Source organism: Sminthopsis crassicaudata, chromosome 1 (genome assembly GCF_048593235.1).
Source record: "Sminthopsis crassicaudata isolate SCR6 chromosome 1, ASM4859323v1, whole genome shotgun sequence".
Classification (NCBI taxonomy): domain Eukaryota; kingdom Metazoa; phylum Chordata; class Mammalia; order Dasyuromorphia; family Dasyuridae; genus Sminthopsis; species Sminthopsis crassicaudata.
The window spans coordinates 447,676,000-447,697,484 of record NC_133617.1 but is presented as its reverse complement, the minus strand read 5'-3'; the positions used below and the strand labels follow the sequence as shown (position 1 = coordinate 447,697,484).

At 35.1% G+C, this 21,485-nt stretch overlaps 1 protein-coding gene across 1 annotated transcript in view; it reads left to right on the top strand.

Moving 5' to 3' along the window:
• MAMDC2 (MAM domain containing 2) overlaps nt 1–21,485 on the top strand; it is a 238,542-nt gene that overhangs the window by 192,483 nt on the left and 24,574 nt on the right. Inside the window, exons 10-11 of the mRNA XM_074280715.1 lie at nt 13,979–14,072; nt 17,049–17,201. Coding sequence (XP_074136816.1) covers nt 13,979–14,072; nt 17,049–17,201 — 247 coding nt within the window. The remainder of the gene's footprint in view (nt 1–13,978; nt 14,073–17,048; nt 17,202–21,485) is intronic.

The following is a 21,485-nucleotide window of genomic DNA, read 5'->3' as shown; positions in this document are numbered from 1 at the left end:
CTTGCATCACTTAAATCATTTGCAAGTCTTCATCACTCTCCTGATGTCATTGATCCTTTTCAAGAACAAAGGAGAAACAACAATAACATCCTGATCATATGCTTTTTTTTCACATCAGTTTCTCCTACCATTAATTTTCCAAATCAATTCCTTTTAATTTTGTAGCATATTGTTATTTTGCACACAGACTGTTTTCTTTGTATTTTTCCAAAGACTTTTACTAATGTATCAACTAGTCATCAGATGGTTCTAATTTAAATCATTTTATCTCTTGGAAATATCAAAAGAGAAGAAAAAAGTCCCTGATAGAAGGGCCTGATTTTTCAGCAGAAAATATAACTGACAACTGATGGTAAGCTACTGGGAAAAATGGGAAAACATTCCTCCTGAATGACACATCACATCATTGCTGTGTGTGGTGACCATATGTACAAGTTTGAGCGTGACTGATTTCCCTTTCCAAGTTTTTTTTTTAAATAACAGTGGAAGAAATGTTCACTTCTCCTCCTTCAAAGTTATGACCTTTTCAAGCCATCCTAGAGGGACCTGTCAGGAATAAGGAAGAAAAAACAAGGATTTTTTCCTGAATATCAGCTTGTCAGCTAAGTGATTCAATAAATAGAGTTTAGTACTTGGAGTGAGGCAGGTTTATCTTTCTGAGTTCAAATTTGGCCTTAAGACAATTACTAGCTGTGTGACCTTGGTCAAGTCACTTAACTCCTGTTTGTGTCAATCTCTACATCTGGAGAAGGAAATGGATTTTCCATATCTTTGCCAAGAAAACCCCAAATGGGGTCACAAAGTCAGACACAACTGAAAATAATGGAACAAAAATAAATTTGTAAGTTTTGGAGAAAGTATGGTAGAGAAAATGTTTATGGACAAAATTATGGTTGAAATAAATAGCTTCTGTAAAATGTAAAAGAAGTCTCTGGTAAAGAATGATGGGGCATTTAAGGGTGAAGATAAATATATTCAAAACTTGTGAGAGTTTGTTATGTTATTATGTTCCATGCTTTCTACATGTGATCTCCTTTAAGCATATGTGTATGCTTTTTACATCTCCTTATAATTTAATATTACTAACAATATAAATATTAACCTGTATATATGTATATATATGGATGTGTATATTATTATACATACTTATAAGCTATATATTATGTATGTATGAATGAATGAGAGAAGTTAATATAAGAATTTAAGTTCATTTAAGATAAGCATTGCTAAATGCTTAGAATGTGCAAACAAAATGATGAGGTTAGTCTCCCCTTGATTCCCGGTCAGGAAACCAAATGATGAGGTTAGTGTTTCTGGTGGTCAGGGAATCAAATGAAGTGGTTTGGCTCCCTTAGATTCCCCTAGAATTCAATGCAGGGCAGGGAGTTGTGGGAACCCCCATCTGGCAGCACAGAGGTCCTTTGTAAAAGAATTTATGAGCCCAAAAAGCTAGACTGGTAAAAATAGTTTATTATTGGCATTGGGAAGTCAGCCTTAGCTATGCATGAACAGAAAGACTGAATTGCTTGTGGCAAAATCCTGACAGAGAAATAAGTTTCTAGCACAGAAATCACAACAGAGAGGTATAAAGTCTTGTTAGGGAAATAGGTGAGAAAGATAAAAGAGGGGGTAACGCTGAAAGAGAATATCATTTCAGGGGCAGAGGGTTGCAGCTTATGCCAAGGAGAGGTTCCTTGGTATAGCATGTTAGGTCCTCTGCAAGGACTGAGCTCCAAGTTGGCTTATTTTATGGCTAGAAACTGGGGGTTGCTCTTGATGAGGGCTGAGTGCAGTTTGAGCTACCTGAAATCAGAATAGGGAGGAATCTTGGAATTGAATGAGTGTCTCTGGATTAATCTCCACATCAATAGGAAAATTAATCAGTAGTGAGTATTATCAATGGGGGTGGTGCCCATCTGTCAGGATAACAGAATGAAGCTATTTATCCTGTTTCTCTAAAGTGGGGTCTTTTACAGAGGCCAGGATTCAAGGAGACTTTCTCCTTGAAGGAGTTTCAGAGAGAGACCTAGTGCAGGTCTTTATCACTCTATGGATTATATTGCATTAATCTGCCTGTCTCTAGTCTCTCCTCAGTTCAATTCATTTTCTATTCAATTACTAAAGTGACTTTCCTAAAGCTTAAATTCTAATTGGGAAAGATAGCCCTTATAGAAAAATTGTGACTAAGGGAAAGTGTTTGAGCTAAGACAAAGAAAATGAAATCACAGGGTCATTCATGGCTTAACATCCTCTTTTCAGAAACAATAGATTTATTGATTTGATTACTATTTTTTAGAGAAAGAAGTAGAAGTGGGTAATAGTACATGTAATATATGGCACAGAGGTGGGCACATGATCAGGCCTTGTGCCAGCTAAATAGAATATGTTCTCACCAATCAGGAAAGCCAATATATAGTCTGAAAGAAGAGTTGACTCCTCCAAAGCATTGTCCCCAGAGTTCCTGATTAGAGATTAATAGCTGCAGGGTATATTGTAAAAGCATGGTTAGTATGAAGCTTTGAGGTTTTAGGAGGATGAAGAGCTGAAAAGTAGTATTTGAGATCCTCTAATCTAACTCCCTCATTTTACAGTTGAGGAAACTGAAGCTAAATTTACGTGATTTATCTACAGTCACACAATAAATATAAGTATTCTTTTAACAATTATCCTAGAGAAAAGGAAGGATTGCTATAATGTAAAAGAGACTAAACCAGGTAAAGCCAAAATATTTCAAGAATATCAAGACTATTGGGAAAATGGAATTCAATGCATCAGTATGAAATCAAGGAAAAGTAAAGGACAGCATGCTACAAAGGGGATTAATAAGTACTGGTGAAATTATAGTTAGTCCTTTGTAACTTCCTTGCCTAAAACGGTATTCTTTTGTGGTGGCAGCATGCCAGTAATGCCTCCTCCTCACTCCTTTATTTAAGAGTTACCATGGCTCTAGTTCACACCCTCTTCTAAGATTTATCCCTTGGGCTACATCTCAATTCAGACTTCTTTCCTCAGCCTCTCTTTCTAATCCAAAAATAATTTTCCTGGGGAAAGAACAAGAGTTAGAATTAGGCATGAGCAGCATAAACGTTTGCCTGCTCTCTACCTTGCCTTCAGGGGTCCATTGTTTGATTCAATTCAAGAAATATTACTTAAGCATCTATTGTGTGAAAAGCAAAGGTAGGTAAGGGGAGATCACTTTCTTTCATATCCTTGTCTATACCATATACTCCCTTTTCTCCAGGAGGGCTGTCACAAATACTTGTAAATATTCTGTGACCTTGGACAAGTCACCTAATCTCTTAAGCCTCAGTTTCCTCAATTGTAAAATGAGGGAATTGTATTGGAAAGCCTCAGTTCTCCTTTCTAGCTCTTACTATGATCACTGCCCTTACTAATGATGTAGTAAGAGGATGTGACATAGATAGATAATACTAATACACAACAACATGATATGCTAATCTTAGAGAGAAGCAAAATAAAGTATTGTATGAAGTCAGAGAGGGTAAAAACTGTCACCAGTTTGGGCTATCAGGAAGACTTCATCTGATGACCGTTTCATTCTGAATTATGTGACCAAGCACTGAAAAATGAGAATCAAGGAAGACTATCTTGGAAATACCTTTAATAACAAGCTCAGAAAAAATGAATGGCTTATTTGTGAAAAATCCAGGATGCCAATGTTACTGGATTAAATAGTACCTGATGGGGAGAGGAAGGGAAGTAGGAAGTGCTTGAATGCCAAACAGAAATTTTTTTAATTTAATCCAGGAGGCAATAGGGAGCCACTGGAGTAGGAGTACTCCAGTACTTTAACATGTACTTTAAGAACATGTACTTTAGAAAGATCACTTTAGTGGCTAATGAAGAATGGATGTGAGTGAGGAGAGAATGAAAGCATATAGTTCTACCACTAAACTATTCCAAAAAGCATGAGATGATGAGGTTTTATAACCAGTATTGGGATAGTATCAGAGGAGAGAAAGGGATATATTGAAAAGATGTTGTAAAGGCAAAGTCAACAGGCCTTTGCAACAGTTGCATATGGATGGGATGGTAAAGAAGGGTGGAGTAAAAGAAGAGTGAGACCAAGATGACTCTTATGTTGCAAGCCTGAGGGACTAGGAGGATGGTGTTGCTCTAAACAGTAACAGGGATGGTAGACAGTGAGGACAGTTTAGAGGAAAAGATAGTGCGTTCTGTTTTGGATATATTGAGTTTAAGATTTGTACTGGTTAATCAGTTCAAAATATCTGAAGGGCAGTTAGGTCATTGAAAAAGTTAGGGTAGGATTGTTATATTTATTTGAAAATCATCATCATAGAGATACTAAATAAATCCATGGGAATTGATGAGCTCACCATGTGAAATAGTAGGAAGACAATATTAGAAGAGAGCCCAGGACAGAGCCATGTGGATTAACTACAATTAGAAGGTATGGTTTTTATGAGAATTCTACAAAGTAGAGTGAGGAATGGTCAGATAACAAAGAGATAAAACAGGAGAGAGGTATGACCTGAATACTTAAAAAGAAGAGAATATTAAGGAGGAAAGGATGATAACAGTGTCAGAGGCTATTGGGAAGTAATAAAGAATGAAGATTGAGGAAAAGCCCATTGGCCATTAAATAAGAGATAATAAATAATTCTGGATAGAGCAGCTTTGGAAAAATAATAAATTAGGAAGCTGGATTGGTTAAGAAGAGAGAGAGAAAGTAGGGGGACCTATTGTACATGGCTAAAAATCTCTGTCTTTCTTCAAAACTTAACTAAACTGTTTACCTCATACATAAGTTTCTTCTTAGTCACCTAATGTCCTCCCCTTCTCAAAATTACTTTTCATATATTTTGTATTTACATATATGTGTATATGTTGTTTTTACTCAACAGAATTTAAACTCTTTGAGCACTGAGATTAATTTTTTTCTCTGTAGTCACAGTGCCTAGCAAAATACCTGAAATGTAATAAAATAGTTAATAAATGGTTATTGAATAAATGAAAGAGTGCTGCAAGAACCTAAATTCTTCAATCACGTTTTCTGAAGTGTGATTCCAACTAGACTATTTCTAAAGTGTCCCCCAATTCTCTTGATTCCATGGCTTTGTCTATAAACTTCCTGGAAGATGCTTTTCATTGAAACAACCAATCCTCAGATCTACTACTTAAGGGAATGCTAGCTTTAAAAGTCCAGTAAGTCAAAAGACAAAAGATTACATATATATATATATGTAATCTTTATTATATATATATATATATATATATATATATATATATATATATATATATATATATATATATATATATATAATGTTTTTCTTGGGAATAAGGAAGCAACTACTGAAATACCAATGGAAAAATTAAACTGCAGACCTGTAGAATGTTATCAAGACCCCTTTAACCCAAAACTTGGAAGAATACTAGTGCAGAAAGTCTTGCACACTAGGAAATGTTGGAAGCTGACCAATTTTTGTTGCTTTTCAAAGCTAAAAGTTGAACTAAACCAGATGCACCAAGGAAGAAAGGAAAGGCATGACCAAATTAAGTACTGGTCAGCTAAAATATATATATTTAAAACAAATCCTCAAATTGCCTTCTGTGGTATATGGAAACTAAATATACATTTGTAAAAGGCATATTATTACATTTTAACTGCTATTTCTAAAAATACATCCTTGCCATTAAGAACATGGAGAAATTTGGGCTTTTTATTTTAAATATCTTCAATTCTGCCTAGCATTAGTTTCATGAAAACACAAGCTCCATAGCTATAAATATTGGATTCTTGTATTTTGTTATCTTTTATAGTTTTATTTTATCTTCATTTATGCCTTTATGTTTAAATAGTTAAGTGAATGTTCTCAAGATGGATAGTATAGGCTACAACTGTTTGTGTCAATAATGTCTTAATTATAAGACACTGAGCTTTTTTACTTGATAGATTATAGTAATTTCCTAAAGAATTATCTCTGAAGTCAATAGTCAATAGAGTCCAACTCTTTCCTGAACATATATTTTTAAAAGATGTGTAATTTCATTGGGAGGAGAACTAAAAATTAACTCAGAATCAAACTGTTTGGTAAATTGTCAAGGGATTCGGGTTTTTAACATTGTTTTGTGAACATCTGAACTTTCTGGCATGTGAGTTGGAATGTTCCCATATAAAAATCAATGTCCTTTTCTAAAACCTTTCCCTTCATACAGATATTTGAGTGATGAAAAATAGCTGTTCAGCCTGGATAATGAAACATAACTGGAGACACTTGTGAAGTATTCATAACCTAAACAGAAAGCAATTATCAACAATGTTTAAGGGATCCTTAAACTCACTTTGAAAAGTATTTTTAAAACTCAGTTGAAGCCTAGTGTTTGGCTCAAGAACCTCTGCCTTGTTAGCTGCTCCACAATGGATTTGTGATTATATCATTTCTAGCTAACTGAAAAAGTGGAATTATACCAAGAAAGACCCTTATTATTTCTCTAATTTCCTCATTGATGGAAAGTTCTTCCTTTTCATTTTTAAGACTAACAATTTGATTTTCCTCTCTCCTTTTTCTAATCAGATTTACCAAAGGTTTATCTATTTTATTGGTTTTTTCACAAAACCAACTCTTAGTTTTATTAGTTCCATAGTATTTTTACTTTTCAATATTATTAATTTCTCCTCTTAATTTTAGAATTTCAAGTTTAGGATTTGATTGGGGATTTTTAATTTGGTCTTTTTCTAGCTTTTTAAGTTGCAAACCCAATCATTGATCTTCTTTTTCTCTATTTTCTTCAAGTAAGCCTCTAAAGATATAAAAATTCCCCTTATTACCGCTTTAGCTGCATCCCACAAATTTTGGTATGATGTCTCATTGTCGTCATTATCTTGAAATTATTAATTATGTCTATAATTTGCTGTTTCACTCAATCATTCTTTAAGATGAGATTATTTAGTTTCCAATTACTTTTTGATCTATTTACCCCTAACTTTTTGCTGAATGTAGTTTTTATTGCAATGTGATCTGAAAAGAATTTAATTTTGAGATCTCATATGTCCTAATATATGGTCAATTTTTGTATAGGTTTCCATGAATTGCTGTGAAGAAAATATACTCCTTTCTGTCACCATTCAGTTTTTTCCAAAGATCTATCATACCTAATTTTCCTAATATTCTATTTACCTCTTTAATTTCTTTCTTATTTGTTTGTGCTTTGATTTATCTAGTTCTGAGAGTGCAAGGTTGAGATCTCCCACTATTATAGTTTTGTTGTCTATTTCTTCTTGCAACTTTCTCAATTTCTCCTTTAGGAAGTTAGATGCTACACCACTTGGTGCATATATATTTAGTATTGAAATTGCTTCATTGTCTATGCTACTCTTTAACAAGATATAGTTTCCTTCCTTATCTCTTTTGATTAGATCAATTTTTGCTTTTGCTTGATCTAAGATAAGGATGGCTACCCCTGCTTTTTTGACTTCACTTGAAACATAATAGGTTCTGCTCCAGCCTTTTACTTTTACTCTGTATGTATCTCCCTGCTTTAAATGTTTCCTGTAAACAACATATTGTAGGGTTCTGACTTTTGATCCAGTCTGCTATCCATCTCCACTTAATGGGAGAGTTCATCCCATTCACATTTACAGTTAAAATTACTATCTCTCTATTTCCTGCCATCATATTATCGCCAGATTATGCTTTTTTCCCTTCCCCCCCCGAACCCCTTCCCCAATATTAAACTTATGGGCCCCACTTGTGTCACGCAGCCCTCCCTCTTTAGTATCCATCCCTCCTCCCTTTCATGTTCCCTTTCCTTATAACTCTTTTTCTTTTCCCTTTTTCTCTCCCCCTTTTTAATGAGGTGAGAATTTTCTATAAAACCAAGATGTCAATTATTTTCTCTTTGAGCCAATTTTGATGAGAGTAAGGTTCATACAATGTTCCTCCCCCTCTCTAACTTCCCTCAGATATGATAGGTTTTCTTTGCCTCTTTGTGGAATATAGTTTCCCTCTTTTTATCTCCCCTTTTCCCTTTTTCTGACACTATCCCCTTTCCATTTCTACTTCCCTTTTTTTTTTTGTAATATCATTAAAATAAAATTATACATGTATTCTTAATGTATATCCACAAGAGAAATACAGTTCTCAAGAGTTCCTTTTACCTTTTTCTGCTTCTCTTGAGTCCTATGATTGGAGATCAAATTTTTTGTTTAGATCTGATTTTTTCCTTAGAAACATATGGAATTCATCTGTTTCATTAAGTGTCCATCTTCTTCCATAGAAGAAAATGTTTAACTTAGCTGGGTAGTTTATTATTGGCTGCTTTCCAAGTTCTTTTGCCTTTCGGAATATCAGATTCCAGGCCCTACGATCCTTTAAGGTGGAGGCAGCCAGATCTTGAGTGACCCTTATTGTGGCACCTTGGTACTTGAATTGTTTTTTCCTGGCTGCTTGTAATATTTTTTCCTTAGTCTGATAGTTCTGAAATTTGGCCACAATGTTCAGAAGGTATTTGATGAATTCCTTCTTTATTTTTTTTATTAATTTTTATAATTATAAACATTTTCTTTGGCAGTATGTATGCATAGATAATTTTTTTTTTTGCAACATTATCCCTTGTACTCCCTTCTGTTCCTAGTTTTTCCCCTCCTTCCTTCCACTCCCTCCCCTGGATGGTGGGCATTCCCATACATATTAAATATCTTATAGTATATCTTAAGTACAATATATATGTGCAGAACCGAATTTTGTTGTTGTTGCAAAGGAAGGATTGTATTCACAAGGTAAAAATAATCTGGGAAGAGCAAAACAAAACAAACAAAAAAAAAAAAACCAATTCTCACAGTTTACACTCATTTCCCAGTGTTCCTTTTCTGGATGTAGCTGATTCTGTCCATAATTGATCAATTGGAATTGGATTAGCTTTTCTCTATGTTGAAGATATCCACTTCCATCAGAATACATCCACATACAGTATCATTGTTGAAGTATATAATGATCCCCTAGTTCTGCTCGTTTCACTCAGCATCACTTGATGTAAGTCTCTCCAAGCCTCTCTGTATTCCTCCTGTTGGTCATTTCTTATAGAACAATAATATTCCATAACATTCATATGCCATAATTTACCCAACCATTCTCCAATTGATGGACATCCATTCATTTTCCAGCTTCTAGCCACTATGAATAAGGCTGCCACAAACATTTTGGCACATGCAGGTCCCTTTCCCTTCTTTAGTATTTCCTTGGGATATAAGCCCAGTACTAGTATGGCTGGGTCAAAAGGTATGCACATTTTGATAACTTTTTGGGCATAATTCCAGATTGCTCTCCAGAATGGTTGGTTTCGTTCACAACTCCACAAACAATGCATCAGTGTCCCAGTTTTCCCACAGCCCCTCCAACATTCATCATTATTTGTTCCTGTCAGCTTAGCAAATCTGACAGGTGTGTAGTGGTATCTCAGAGTTGTCTTAATTTGCATTTCTCTGATCAATAGTAATTTGGAACACTCTTTCATATGAGTAGAAACAGTTTCAATTTCATCATCTGAAAATTGTCTGTTCATATACTTTGACCATTTATCAATTAGAGAATGGCTTGATTTCTTATAAATTAGAGTCAATCCTCTGTATATTTTAGAGATGAGGCCTTTATCAGAACCTTTAACTGTAAAAATGTTTTTCCAATTTGTTACTTCCCTTCTAATCTTGTTTGCATTAGTTTTGTTTGTACAAAAGTTTTTTAATTTGATGTAATCAAAAAGTTCTATTTTGTGATCAATAATGATCTCTAGTTCTCCCTTGGTCAAGGATGTCTTCTCTTGGTGATTATTTGTGGGTTTCTTTCTCGGCCAACCATTAATTCCGAGGCTTGTCATGAAGTAAGTTCTGAGAGAAAAATGGAGCTGAAGCAGCTGTCTGCCTCCATGCTGCCATCTTGGCCGAAAGTCTGATGAATTCTTTCAATGCCTATTTTACCTTTTGGTTCTATTACCTCTGAGCAGTTCTCTTTGATGATTTCCTGTAAAATAGTATCTAGGCTCTTTTTTTCATCATAATTTTCAGGAAGTCCAATAATCCTCAGCTTATCTCTCCTAGATCTACTTTCCAGGTCTGTCGTTTTGGCAAGTTGATAGTTGACATTTTTCTCCAGATTTTCATTTTTTTGGTTTTGCTTGACTAATTCTTGGTGTCTCAATGAATCATTCATTTGTATTTGTTCAGTTCTGATTTTTAATGAGTTATTTTCTTCATTAGCTTTTTTTGCTTCTTTTTGTATATGCCCAATTGAGTTTTTAAATAAGTTGTTTTGCTTTATGGATTTTTTTTTTCCATTTCACTAAATTTGTTTTTTAGTGAGTTATTTTCTTTTTCCAATTCACAAATCCTACTTTCTTGGGAATTCTTTATCTTTTCCAATTCACAGATCCTACTTTCCTGTGATTTCTTTACCTTTTCCAATTCACATTTCAGAACGTTGTTATTCTCTTGCATAGCTTCTCTTTCCTTTCCCCATTTTTCTTCTCTCTTTTGAGATCTTTAATAGTCTCTTCTAGGAGAGAATTATTTGGGGTATTGTCTGGAGGCTGTTTGCTATTAGGGTTGTCTCCTTGGGGTTGGAAACCTGCTCTTTTTCTGTATAGAAGCTGTCAATCATTTTCTTCATTTTTTTACTCATTTTTTTAAAAGCCTTCAGAGTCTACCTTCAGGGCAAGGAGGTTACTAGCTTCCTATGCAGAGGAAGGAGGGGAATATGGACAGTATTTGCCCTCTCAATGGGCTGCAAGGAATGGCCGAGCTGTGGGAGGGCTCTGGGAAGAGCTCCACATGGAAGTGAGTAGGCCTGGGTATCTGGCCAGGCTGTGTAAGTGCTCTAGGGGCTAGAGGTTAGGCAGCAAAGGTATCACTGCCCCCCACCACAAACTCCTGTTTTGAGTATTTGCAGCCATCCTATCCCTCACCTCACTGGAAGTGTCTCTGCCTGGGGAGTGCAGCCGAGCTGGGGAAATTCCACTACCCCAGGCCAAGCCCCTCACTGTGCAATTGAGAGGCTGCCCTGGGCTGTGCCCCTGCTGTGTGTGACTGCCCCCCAACCAGAGCCCCTCGCTACAGAATGCCACTATGCACTGTGTTATGGTCTTCACTGAGGCACTTCCGTTCCTGGGTGGGCGCAGCCAGATCCTCTCAGGCTTTGGCGTCCCTCAGTGTACCCACTACCCCAGGCCAACTTCTCTGCTGTTCGACTATTCTGCCACCAAAGCAAAGCTGTCAAGCTATGGCAGAGAGCTCCATGTAAATCTTCCAACTGCAGAGGCCATCCCAGCTCTAGATTCTACCCCTGCCTGTGCTGGTCTACTCCCACCACCTCAGGTCAAACCTTTTCTGTCTATATTCCAGATTCTCTTCAGCTGGTAAGTTGTTGTACTTCCAATCTTCGTGGGTTTTACCAGTCAAGCACTGTTTTTTTGAGGCTGAATTAAATAGTTGGTATTGAAGGAATGAGAGAGAGCTTAAAAAGTCCTGTCTGGCTTCTCCTCCATCTTGGCTCCCCCTGAAACAAGGATTCTTACAAGGTGTTAAGCCAGTGGAATTGATAAAGACAATGGTTGTTTAGCATGGTACTTAATAAAGTTCAGTACATGTAATTAGTACTTAATATAGTTCTACAAGATTCACACTTATGATGAAAGAGCATATAAACGAGGACAAACTCAACTAGGTTCTTTCAAATAGAAGAGGACAGAATACTGGAGGCTGAAGGCTAGAGAATAAGCCCTTGGACTCAGACAGATTCATCCTAGCTCACACCACCTTGATGGCAGGCTCTCCTCTTTTGCTTCTCCACTGAAACCAAGACTCTTGAAGGCCTCCAGAAAACTAGCTGAGCCCCAAGTGAAGGAGATAGGACTTTGATAGAGACAATAAAGGATCTGGACTTTAACACCTCCCTGCCCTTGTTGTGATTACTGAACTGAAAAGAAAGCTGCTCCCAGAAATCCCAAGAAAACCCAACAAGAGAACATTACAGCAAATCATCCTTTTCTAAAGGAGAGCAAATTGAATACTGAGCAAGATTTCATTCCCTTTTGATAACTCATATAGTCCTTGAAGGTTTACAAAGCCTTTTGTATTTGTTATTTCATTTGTTCCTTATAACCTTTCTCTGAAGAAGATGCTATTATAAGGAAACTAAGGCAGCAAGAAGTTATGACTTGTTGAAAGTCATATAATGCTAAGTGGCTGAAGCAGGATTAAAACTTTGGCTGTCCTGATTCCAAGTCCTGTGCTCTATCCTCTATACTAATGAGTTGCCTCTTTATTAATTCCTTTTTTGCAATTATTAGCTCATTTTCAGCTCAAGGGTAATATAATGGCCCCTAAATCCATATGGTTTTCTCCTATTTTTTCTTCAGAGAATTTATTTTAGCTGATAAGCAGGTAAATCCTAGTTTTGTGAATATCAGAGAAGACACTAGGAAGAATCAAACATGAGACTGTTAAAGTGTTAAAACTATGCTTTTTAAACCATCATGTTTATAATAATTAATTTAATAAATTATAGCCCAGAAAAATTTTATTCAGTTTTTAACAGTGGGTAGGAACAGACTTGTAATTAATTTCATTGGTGTGGGGAACTCTTAATGTGAAAATTCTTTATACCAATGCAAATCAATACCTTCTCTGCAACTTAAGAGTGTTACAGAATTATCTTTGGCATTAAGAGGCTAAGTTACTTGTCCAAGGTCACATAACCAATATATGTCAGAGCTGGCACTTGAATCCAGTAAACCCTCTAAATTGTTATACTATGCTACTTCTCAATAAATGCATATATTTTAAAAATACAACAACAGCTGTGGTTATAAATTAAAGTAGAGGTTCCTTCTAGATGCAGCTCAGTTTTCTTCTTAGTAAAATAGGGACCATAATACCTCACAGAATTATCATAAGAATCAAGTAAGTAAACATAAGGAAAGTACTTTGAAAATCTTAATGTTCTACATAAATGCTAAGTTATCATAATCATTGTTATATGATTATATATTCTTATGCCATTTTATGCCATGCTCATCATGGCATGGAATTAACCTTATATTCTTAAAGCCTATGCCAAAAGAATATAAAGGATAGCTTGGCTCTATAAAAAAAATTTTTTTTAAGATTTTGACTCAGGTTCTGATGAAGTTTTCTGCATCCACACTTGCAGATCTGACCCTCCTTCTGTCTGTCTCTGTTTCTGTGTCTCTCTGTGTGTCTTTCTCTCTCTATCACATACATACACACACACACACACACACACACACACACACACACACACACAAAGTGGTTTCCTACTACTATTGTATTAAATACAAATCCTTTATCTGTCATTCAGAGTCCTTTTTAACCATCATCTAAAAATCGTTGGAAAAAAGGCAAACAGAAAAGTTAACTTTTGATTGACTACTTTGTGGATTGTCTGGGATATATTTTTAATTGTCAATTGCCTTTTCCCTACCATCTGTTACCTCTCTTACCTGACTTCCCCCAGTGTCATTTACAGCTGTATCCCTATTGCAAATTAATGATGCGTCCCATGAAGTGATCATTAGATTATTATATTATTATATCAAAGATATAATCATGTAAAGCATGGTGACTGGTTCCAGCCCACTGAAAATATGTAATGTAAATTCAAATAATATGACCATTTCATGGAATTCATATTTGCACTAATTAGGATTTAGCTACAGTATGTAACAGTGAACATAAACTAGCTTAACTATTAGACTTAGTTGAAGCATAATTATGAAGGTAAATATGTTTGGAAGGTGAAAAAAAATCTCACTCTTTCCATTGGTCACAGATAAATGGCATCCATTACTATGCCATTTAGACTAGTCAAGACATGATTTTCACTATAGTTTAAACTCTCCTAATTCTGTAATAAAATCCTCAGCTATTCACATTTTGGTATCATAGGCAACAGAATTCATGGATATTTGTGCTTATAAATTACAGGTTGTTTTCATGAGTTGGTGTAAAAGCTTTTGGGACTGTGGCCTTGTAGCCCTGGATGATATAACAGTACATCTGGGAAACTGCCAATTTACTGGTAAGACTTATGTCATTTCTGTTTTCTAGACAGTTCTACTCCATACCTTCTAGTTTTCATTTCTCTTCTTGTGCCTTAGTCATATTAAGAATACGAGTGAGAAACATAATTTATTTTCAGAAACTCATCATACCATTTCTATGCCAGTGCTATTTCCCAACTTGTATGAAAGGAGACATTTACACTATTATGTTCACTAAAGAGTACAAACTATAGCCCATTTATGCTTCAGTTTCTTGTCCATATTCTTTCATAGATCCTTCACTTAAATGTCAAACAATAGAGGCCTTCCTATGGATCTTCTCAAATGTTGTATGTACCAGTATATAACAGAGGCCATCATCCCCTAATCATAAATAAAAGCCTTTTCTAATCATACAGCCAGGTTCATATCACCATCCACATTTTAAAATCATATTTCTCTTTATATATAGATATATATCTATATATTACATGTATCTATATCTATATATATCTACATATAGATATAGCTATCTGTATATTATATATATCTATGTGTAGATATATGTAATATGTAGATATCTATCTACATATATATATATTTGTAAAATATATATATATGTAGATAGATATCTACATATTACATATATAGATATCTACCTACATATATATATATGTAGATATCTATATATGTAATATGTAGATATCTATCTACATATATATATATATTTATAAAATATAAATTTCTAAAATACATCAAAGTAAATGTACATTTTTTACTTTTTGTACTTTACTTTTGAGTTACTATTGTAACTCAAAAACCTTTGTTGAAACTCTGATCTCTTTGGTGTGGGTATTCTCTCCACTAGTCCAGATCATCATAATTAATCTTTGGTTTCTCAGTCCATACAATTCTTGGCCATATCAAAGAACTCAATTTGGAGTTTTCTCGGCAGAGATACTGGAGTTGTTTGCCATTCTCCAGCTTATTTTGCAGATAAGGAAACTGAGGCAAACAGGGGTCATTGACTTGCACAGGGTTACATAGCTCGCAATTGTCTAAAGCAGGATTTAAATTTCCTGATTCCAAGACCAGTGTTGCTACCCACCTAACTGCCCCCACAGGATCATAAAGTTGTATCATAGATTTGAGGCTGGAAGAATCCCAGAAGCCTTTTAGTCCCATCTGCTCATTCTATAGAGAAGGAAACAGGAATCCAGAGAGGTTAAATCACATACCCAATATTACAAAGATGATAAACAACAGTAAGTACTCAAACCCAGTTCAAACTGACAGTTCAATATTCAAAGTCTTTCTTTGTGTCCTTCCATAAATACTCCCTTGAGGATCCACCCAGCACTCTACTGACCTTCCTTTGGGTATTACAAGATTGCATGAGTTTTTGTTCAATACTGAGATTGTTATATCTTTTCAGTCATAAGCTCTTTTTGCCACTTTCATTCAACCAATAGGCTGTCTTTCTTTCTATCCCCCGAACTTAGCATAGTACCTGCAACATAGTAAGCACTTAATAAATGCTTGCTGAGTGACTAACATATGCTAGGTACCATGCTAGACATGGTACAAAAACGAAAATTAAGGACAGTTGACTGAGCCCACCTATGGGATAAAAAGCACCGAATTTGTAGTCAGAAGTCTTGTTTTTAAATTATGTATGTATCATATACCTATATAAGTAGAGACACTAATACACACCCCACACATCTACTGGAGGGGATTTTAATCAGAGAGTGAGAAAAATGAACAATCTTTTATTTTATAGTAAGCTGAATCTATTTCTTTCTTTTGTGCATGAAAATTGTATGGATTTTAATGAAGACTATTGGCCTGTATCAGTCAAATACAATTCAAGATAAATGAGTCATACCTGCACCTTGGGAAAACAAAAGGAATGCCAAAATTACATAGCATTTTGAAAAGATTCTGTATGTTTTAGATAAAACACTCAAAATCTGGATTTTGAAAAGCATCATTACAATCAGAAAGAGGAAGGAGACCCTAAGAAGTCAGAAGAGAAAATATCCAGTTTTTGTGTTTCACTAAGCAGAATTATAATTTATAATCCACCTTCTCTCCCTTAACTTTGACCTTAATCATATTTTTCAGTGTCTTCTTTTCCTAGTTATCTCTTAAACATGAAATGAATAGAATATTGCATTTCATGTCAAAAGGGGCTGAGTTCTAATTTAGTCACAAACACTTGCCAGTTGTGTGACCCTAAACAAGTCACTTAACCTGTGTTTGTTAGTTGTCTCATAATATTCATAAATTACTTTGTAAATCATAAAGCACTATATAAATAGCTAGTTATTACTATTGTTGTTATTCTTATCCCCTTTTCCCATATAGTATATGTAGTAGATAGTACATAAGGGATAGAATCCAGCTAACTATGGAAAATGGACCAGGAATCATGAGAAACAATTAATCTATTCCAACTCCTCGAGTACTAATGTTCCCTGCAGACCTTATTCGACCCTCCTTCAATTTGTATTCTACATATTTGAATTCTTATCCCCAAAGAAAATAATCAGGATTCATTTCAAACTTTTGTGAGAATTTTTTACTACATGTTGCCATAATCTTAAAAGAATCTGTAGGTAACAACAACAAAAACAATATTTATAATAACATATAACATATGCCATTTGTAATTTGGTAAGCATGGCTCACCAGTCAAATATTGTTGTGTCACATCTGTGCTCTGAAATAGAAAGGAAAGTATGCAAATGCATATAAATGCATTATAAATTATTTGTATATATGTATACATATGCATGTATGGGGGGAAGTATATAGCATTCTACCACATACATAAGGAATATATTGCTTTCTAGACAGTTGTATAAATGCTCCCTAATAATAATAGTTCCCTAACCATGTGCATGAAATACTACTTTGCTGCACTTATAAATTGATCTCATGTTATAAGCATTTGAACACATATTTATAGAAATTAGCTGAAAGTCACAGACCCTGTTGTTTCCTTACAGAGATGATTCCACCCCCACCAGGGGAGTGTACTTTTGAGCAAGATGAATGTACATTTACTCAAGAAAGAAGAAACCGGAGCAGCTGGCATAGAAGGAGAGGAGAAACACCTACATCCTACACAGGTCCAAAAGGCGATCACACTACTGGGGTAGGTGAGTTAAACTTCATGTTGAACTTTCTGAGCAGAAGGAGGCCATGTGGTGTTCTTTAAAAAAATCTTCCCAAATAGTGTTTTCTGAGCTATGCAAGCAGCACTTAAAAGATCATGACTGGTCACCTATATATTGTGCATTAGATACATACAAATCCACACATGTACAAATCCTATATAGGACTCAACATACATGTGTTAATTCTTTATGGAACTCAACATTTATATATAGAACTCAAGCATCTGTTAATTATATATGGGACTTGCTATCTAAAAAATCTATTTAAAAATAGATCTCAATATACATGGGCTAATTATACATGGGATGCATGAGACTTAACATATTAGGTCATTTACTGTGCAGGCTTAAAATAGCATTTACCATTTACTATGGTCCTTACATAGACTTCTGTCTCAAACTTCTTTCCTTCCTTCTTTCCTTCTCATCATTTGGGGAAGATGAACTTTCTATCCTAGATCTTGCTTTTCCTTATTTTTAAGTCTTTGATTATTCTATTATCTTGCTAAGATTTGACTTCTTTGTATTTCCTTTTGCTAAAGTAAGTAATAAACCTCTACTGAGGAGTAGATAGAATAGAGGCAAGACAGAGTCCCTAGAGGTCCCCTAGAGGACCCAGTTTTACATAGAACAAAAAGGGGGAGTTGGGAACATGAACACTTTTTTTTTAATTAAAGTTTTTTATTTTTCAAAACATATGCATGGAAAAATCTTCAATATTAGCCCTTGCAAAACCCTATGTTTCAATTCCTTCACTTCTCCCATTCCCTTTCCTAAATGGCAAGTAATCCAATACATGGTAAATATGGTAGAAATATATGTTAAATCCAATATATGTATACATATTTATACAATTATTGTGCTGCACAAGAAAAAAAGTGAAGCAAAACAAAATGCAAGCAAACAACAACAAAAAGAGTGAAAATGCTATGTTGTGAACTACACTCTGTTCCCACATTCCTTTCTCTGGGTGTATCTGGCTCTCTTCCTCACAGAACAATTGAAACTGGTTTGAATCATCTCATTGTTGAAGAGAGTCACGTCCATCAGAACGTATAATCTTGTTGTTGTCATGTATAATGATTTCCTGGTTCTACTCATTTCACTTAGCATCAGTTCATCTAAGTCTCTCCAGACCTCTCTGAAATCTGAAATCTCTGAAATCATCTTGTTAGTCATTTCTTACAGAACAATAATGGGGAACATAAACTCTTAAAGAAACAGTCTATTGCTTCCTGGTCAGATTACATTTTCATCACTCCACTTATGCTGAAGTTATCTGCAAAGAATTCAGAATGTCAAAATAATAATAATTGTAATTGTCTGAGAGAATAGTCTATTCAAAGCAATTATTTAAAAGTTATAAGCCCAGGAAAGAAACTTTCTCTTTCCCACATTTTATTAGATGATGAGATAGCCTGAAGGCAAATGATCTTGTAAGGCTGGGGGTGGGCCAAGCAGAAAGAGCTGTTATGAATTTGAAGAATTGTCAAGTAAAGGAGGATCAGACTTGTTCTCTGTTTGACCTTAGAAGGCAGAATCAGAAACAATAGATACAAGTTAAGAGAGGCCATCTGCCTCTCTCTTACACTCTGTCTTACACTCTCCAAGTGGCAAGAAGGCAGGAAATCACAATCTTAAGAGTTTGGAAGAGACTTCAGAGGCCATCTATTCCAACTCATAGATATATATGAATCTCATATCAAATATGCCTAGTAACTACAATTACAAGTTTAATTCATGCTTCATCACAAATATTCCCAAAGTCCAATTTTACCACCACAACAAAGCATGTCAACAGCAAACCATATCAGCAGCTCAGAGCAGATACATAAACATTATATCTTCTCTACATAGCTGGCTGCCTTTCTCCTGGGGCTTAATCTTAAAAATGGAAACTATGCAATGGTAGCTTGTATTATATATAGTACTTTATAGTTTGTGAATAATATAGTAGAGTATAGCACTTTATGCTTTGTTAGCTGTGGGACCCTGAGCAAATTATGGTCTATAAGCCTCATCCATAAAATGGCAATAATAATAGTTCCTGGGCCTGCTTCATAGGATTATTGTGAATATCAAATGAAAGAACATGTCAACTGCTTTGTAAATCTCTAAAGTATAAGTTATTATTATACAAGAAAAAGTGGAGTTTATACTTTCCAAGAGTAAATGTTTTATACCTTCTCACATAAGGAAAGGGAAGGAAAAAAAGAGAAAACAGGAGCAAGAAGATTAGCTCTTTTTTCTCTTCTCTTTTCTTCATGGACTATTCTCTTTATCATAGGCAGTTTTTTTTTTCCTTGGGTTAATTGAAGGAAAACAAAACTAGGAAGATAGAGAGCAAGTTTTCTGAAAAACAATGGCTTCAAAAAAAATCCAGTCAACTATATAAAGTGCTATAAGAGTTCAAAAGAGGGACTGTTTTCTTCTGGCTCAGGGCTTTAAGAAAAAGTGACAGTTAAATTGGACCTTGGAGGATAGGTAATATTTGATAGGTAGTGATACAGGATGGGTAAGGTCATTCCATTAAGGAAGGAATAGCCTGGGTAAAACAAAGACACAACAAATTGTGGAGCACATTTGGGAAACTGCTTAGTGATATAGGAAGACACAGAAGGCAGCATGGGCTTTTTGCTCTCATAGAACATAGAATCTAATGGGGGAAAGAACTACTAACCTACCTAAGTAACCACAGAAAATAGAAATTGCAGAATCTATTAGAAGCGGTATTAGCAATACAGGAGAAGGATCAATGAGGAATGGGTAGTCAGGGAGGATTTTAATTAGGATTTTAACTGAGCCTTAATATGAAGGTAGAATTTGTGGGGAAGGCATTCCATTGTGGCCATAGGTAAGGGAAGAGAAATGAGCAGGATATCTTTTAGAGGTGGTACTCAAAACTTTATATGACCATATAACATCTTCTACATGTTTATATGTGTTTTCATGCATATATGTATGTGTATATGTATTTATATATATATATACATAACTTGTATGTATAGGTTATGTAGTTTTCATATAATCATAGATTTAAAATTAGAAGGCTCCTCAGAGACATATCTAGTTTAATCTTAATCTTTATTGTGTCATTGAAACCTTTGGCAGTCTGATGAAACCTATGGGCCCCTTCTCAAAATATTTTAAAAAATATATAGAACTACAAAGGGAGATAAATTTTGAAATACAATCATTTAAATAGTTTTAAAGCAAGTTTACAAATCCTAGGCTATGAACCCCTAATCTTAGTCTAAGTATCTCATTTTATAATTGAGAAAACTGAAACTCAGAGATATTAAGCCCAAAGTCACACAAGTAAAAGGTGAAAGAATAAAGACTTAAACTCAGTACCTCAAACTACAAATCTAGTCTGCCTGAAGGAACAAATGCCCTCTTATCTCAAAATGTTTTTGTCTCTTTCCTATCTTCCTCAATATTTAAAGTTCCAGCTTTTGATGAATCTTTAGTTAGTCTAGAGGTCTTCTGTGAAAATGCAGATAATTTATGTGGATAGGGTAATATATTAATCTGAAAAGATTGGTGAATATCATAGCTATGATTGAAAGATTAAGAATCTGTAATTTTGTCAATGTGGGAAACTCCTGATATTGGATCTCCTTCCACCAATGCAAATTGAAGTCTTTCTCTAATTTAGCCTATAAATTCTAAGGACTTCCCTGAAACACATGATAGTTAAGTGACTAGTCTTGGTAAGTGACAGAAATAGAATTGGAACCCACAAGTACTTGATTTCTGGCAACATATTCTCTATGCCACACTACCTCTTAACTGGGATTACTTTATCTAAATTAAGCTAGCCAGTTACTCAATGGGATGCTATGATAATTGGACTAAAAAACAGATATTTATTAGGAGAGAGAGAAAGGAAAGCTCCAGAACTTGGGACACTCCTAAGAAAGAATAGGCTTGGGAGGGATCATGATGCAATGGAAAGGGTGTTAATCTGGAGTCAAAGAACATAACTTGAATCCCAGCTCCAACATCACTTGTGTTAACCTTGCTGTTTTTTACATGACATGCCATCTTTTGTCTCCCATAACTTTTTACTGCATTTCCTGAAATGCCCTACCTATTTGCCTTGGTCTATTAGAGTCATTGGCTTCCTTCAAGCATACCTTTCTAGAAGTTCTGGGACTATCTTAGTTCTCACAGTGATGTCATGGGGACATCTCATCGCTAGGACTCAGTTTTCCCATTTATAAAATAAAAGAATATGACTTGATGACCTCAAGTCCCTTCCAG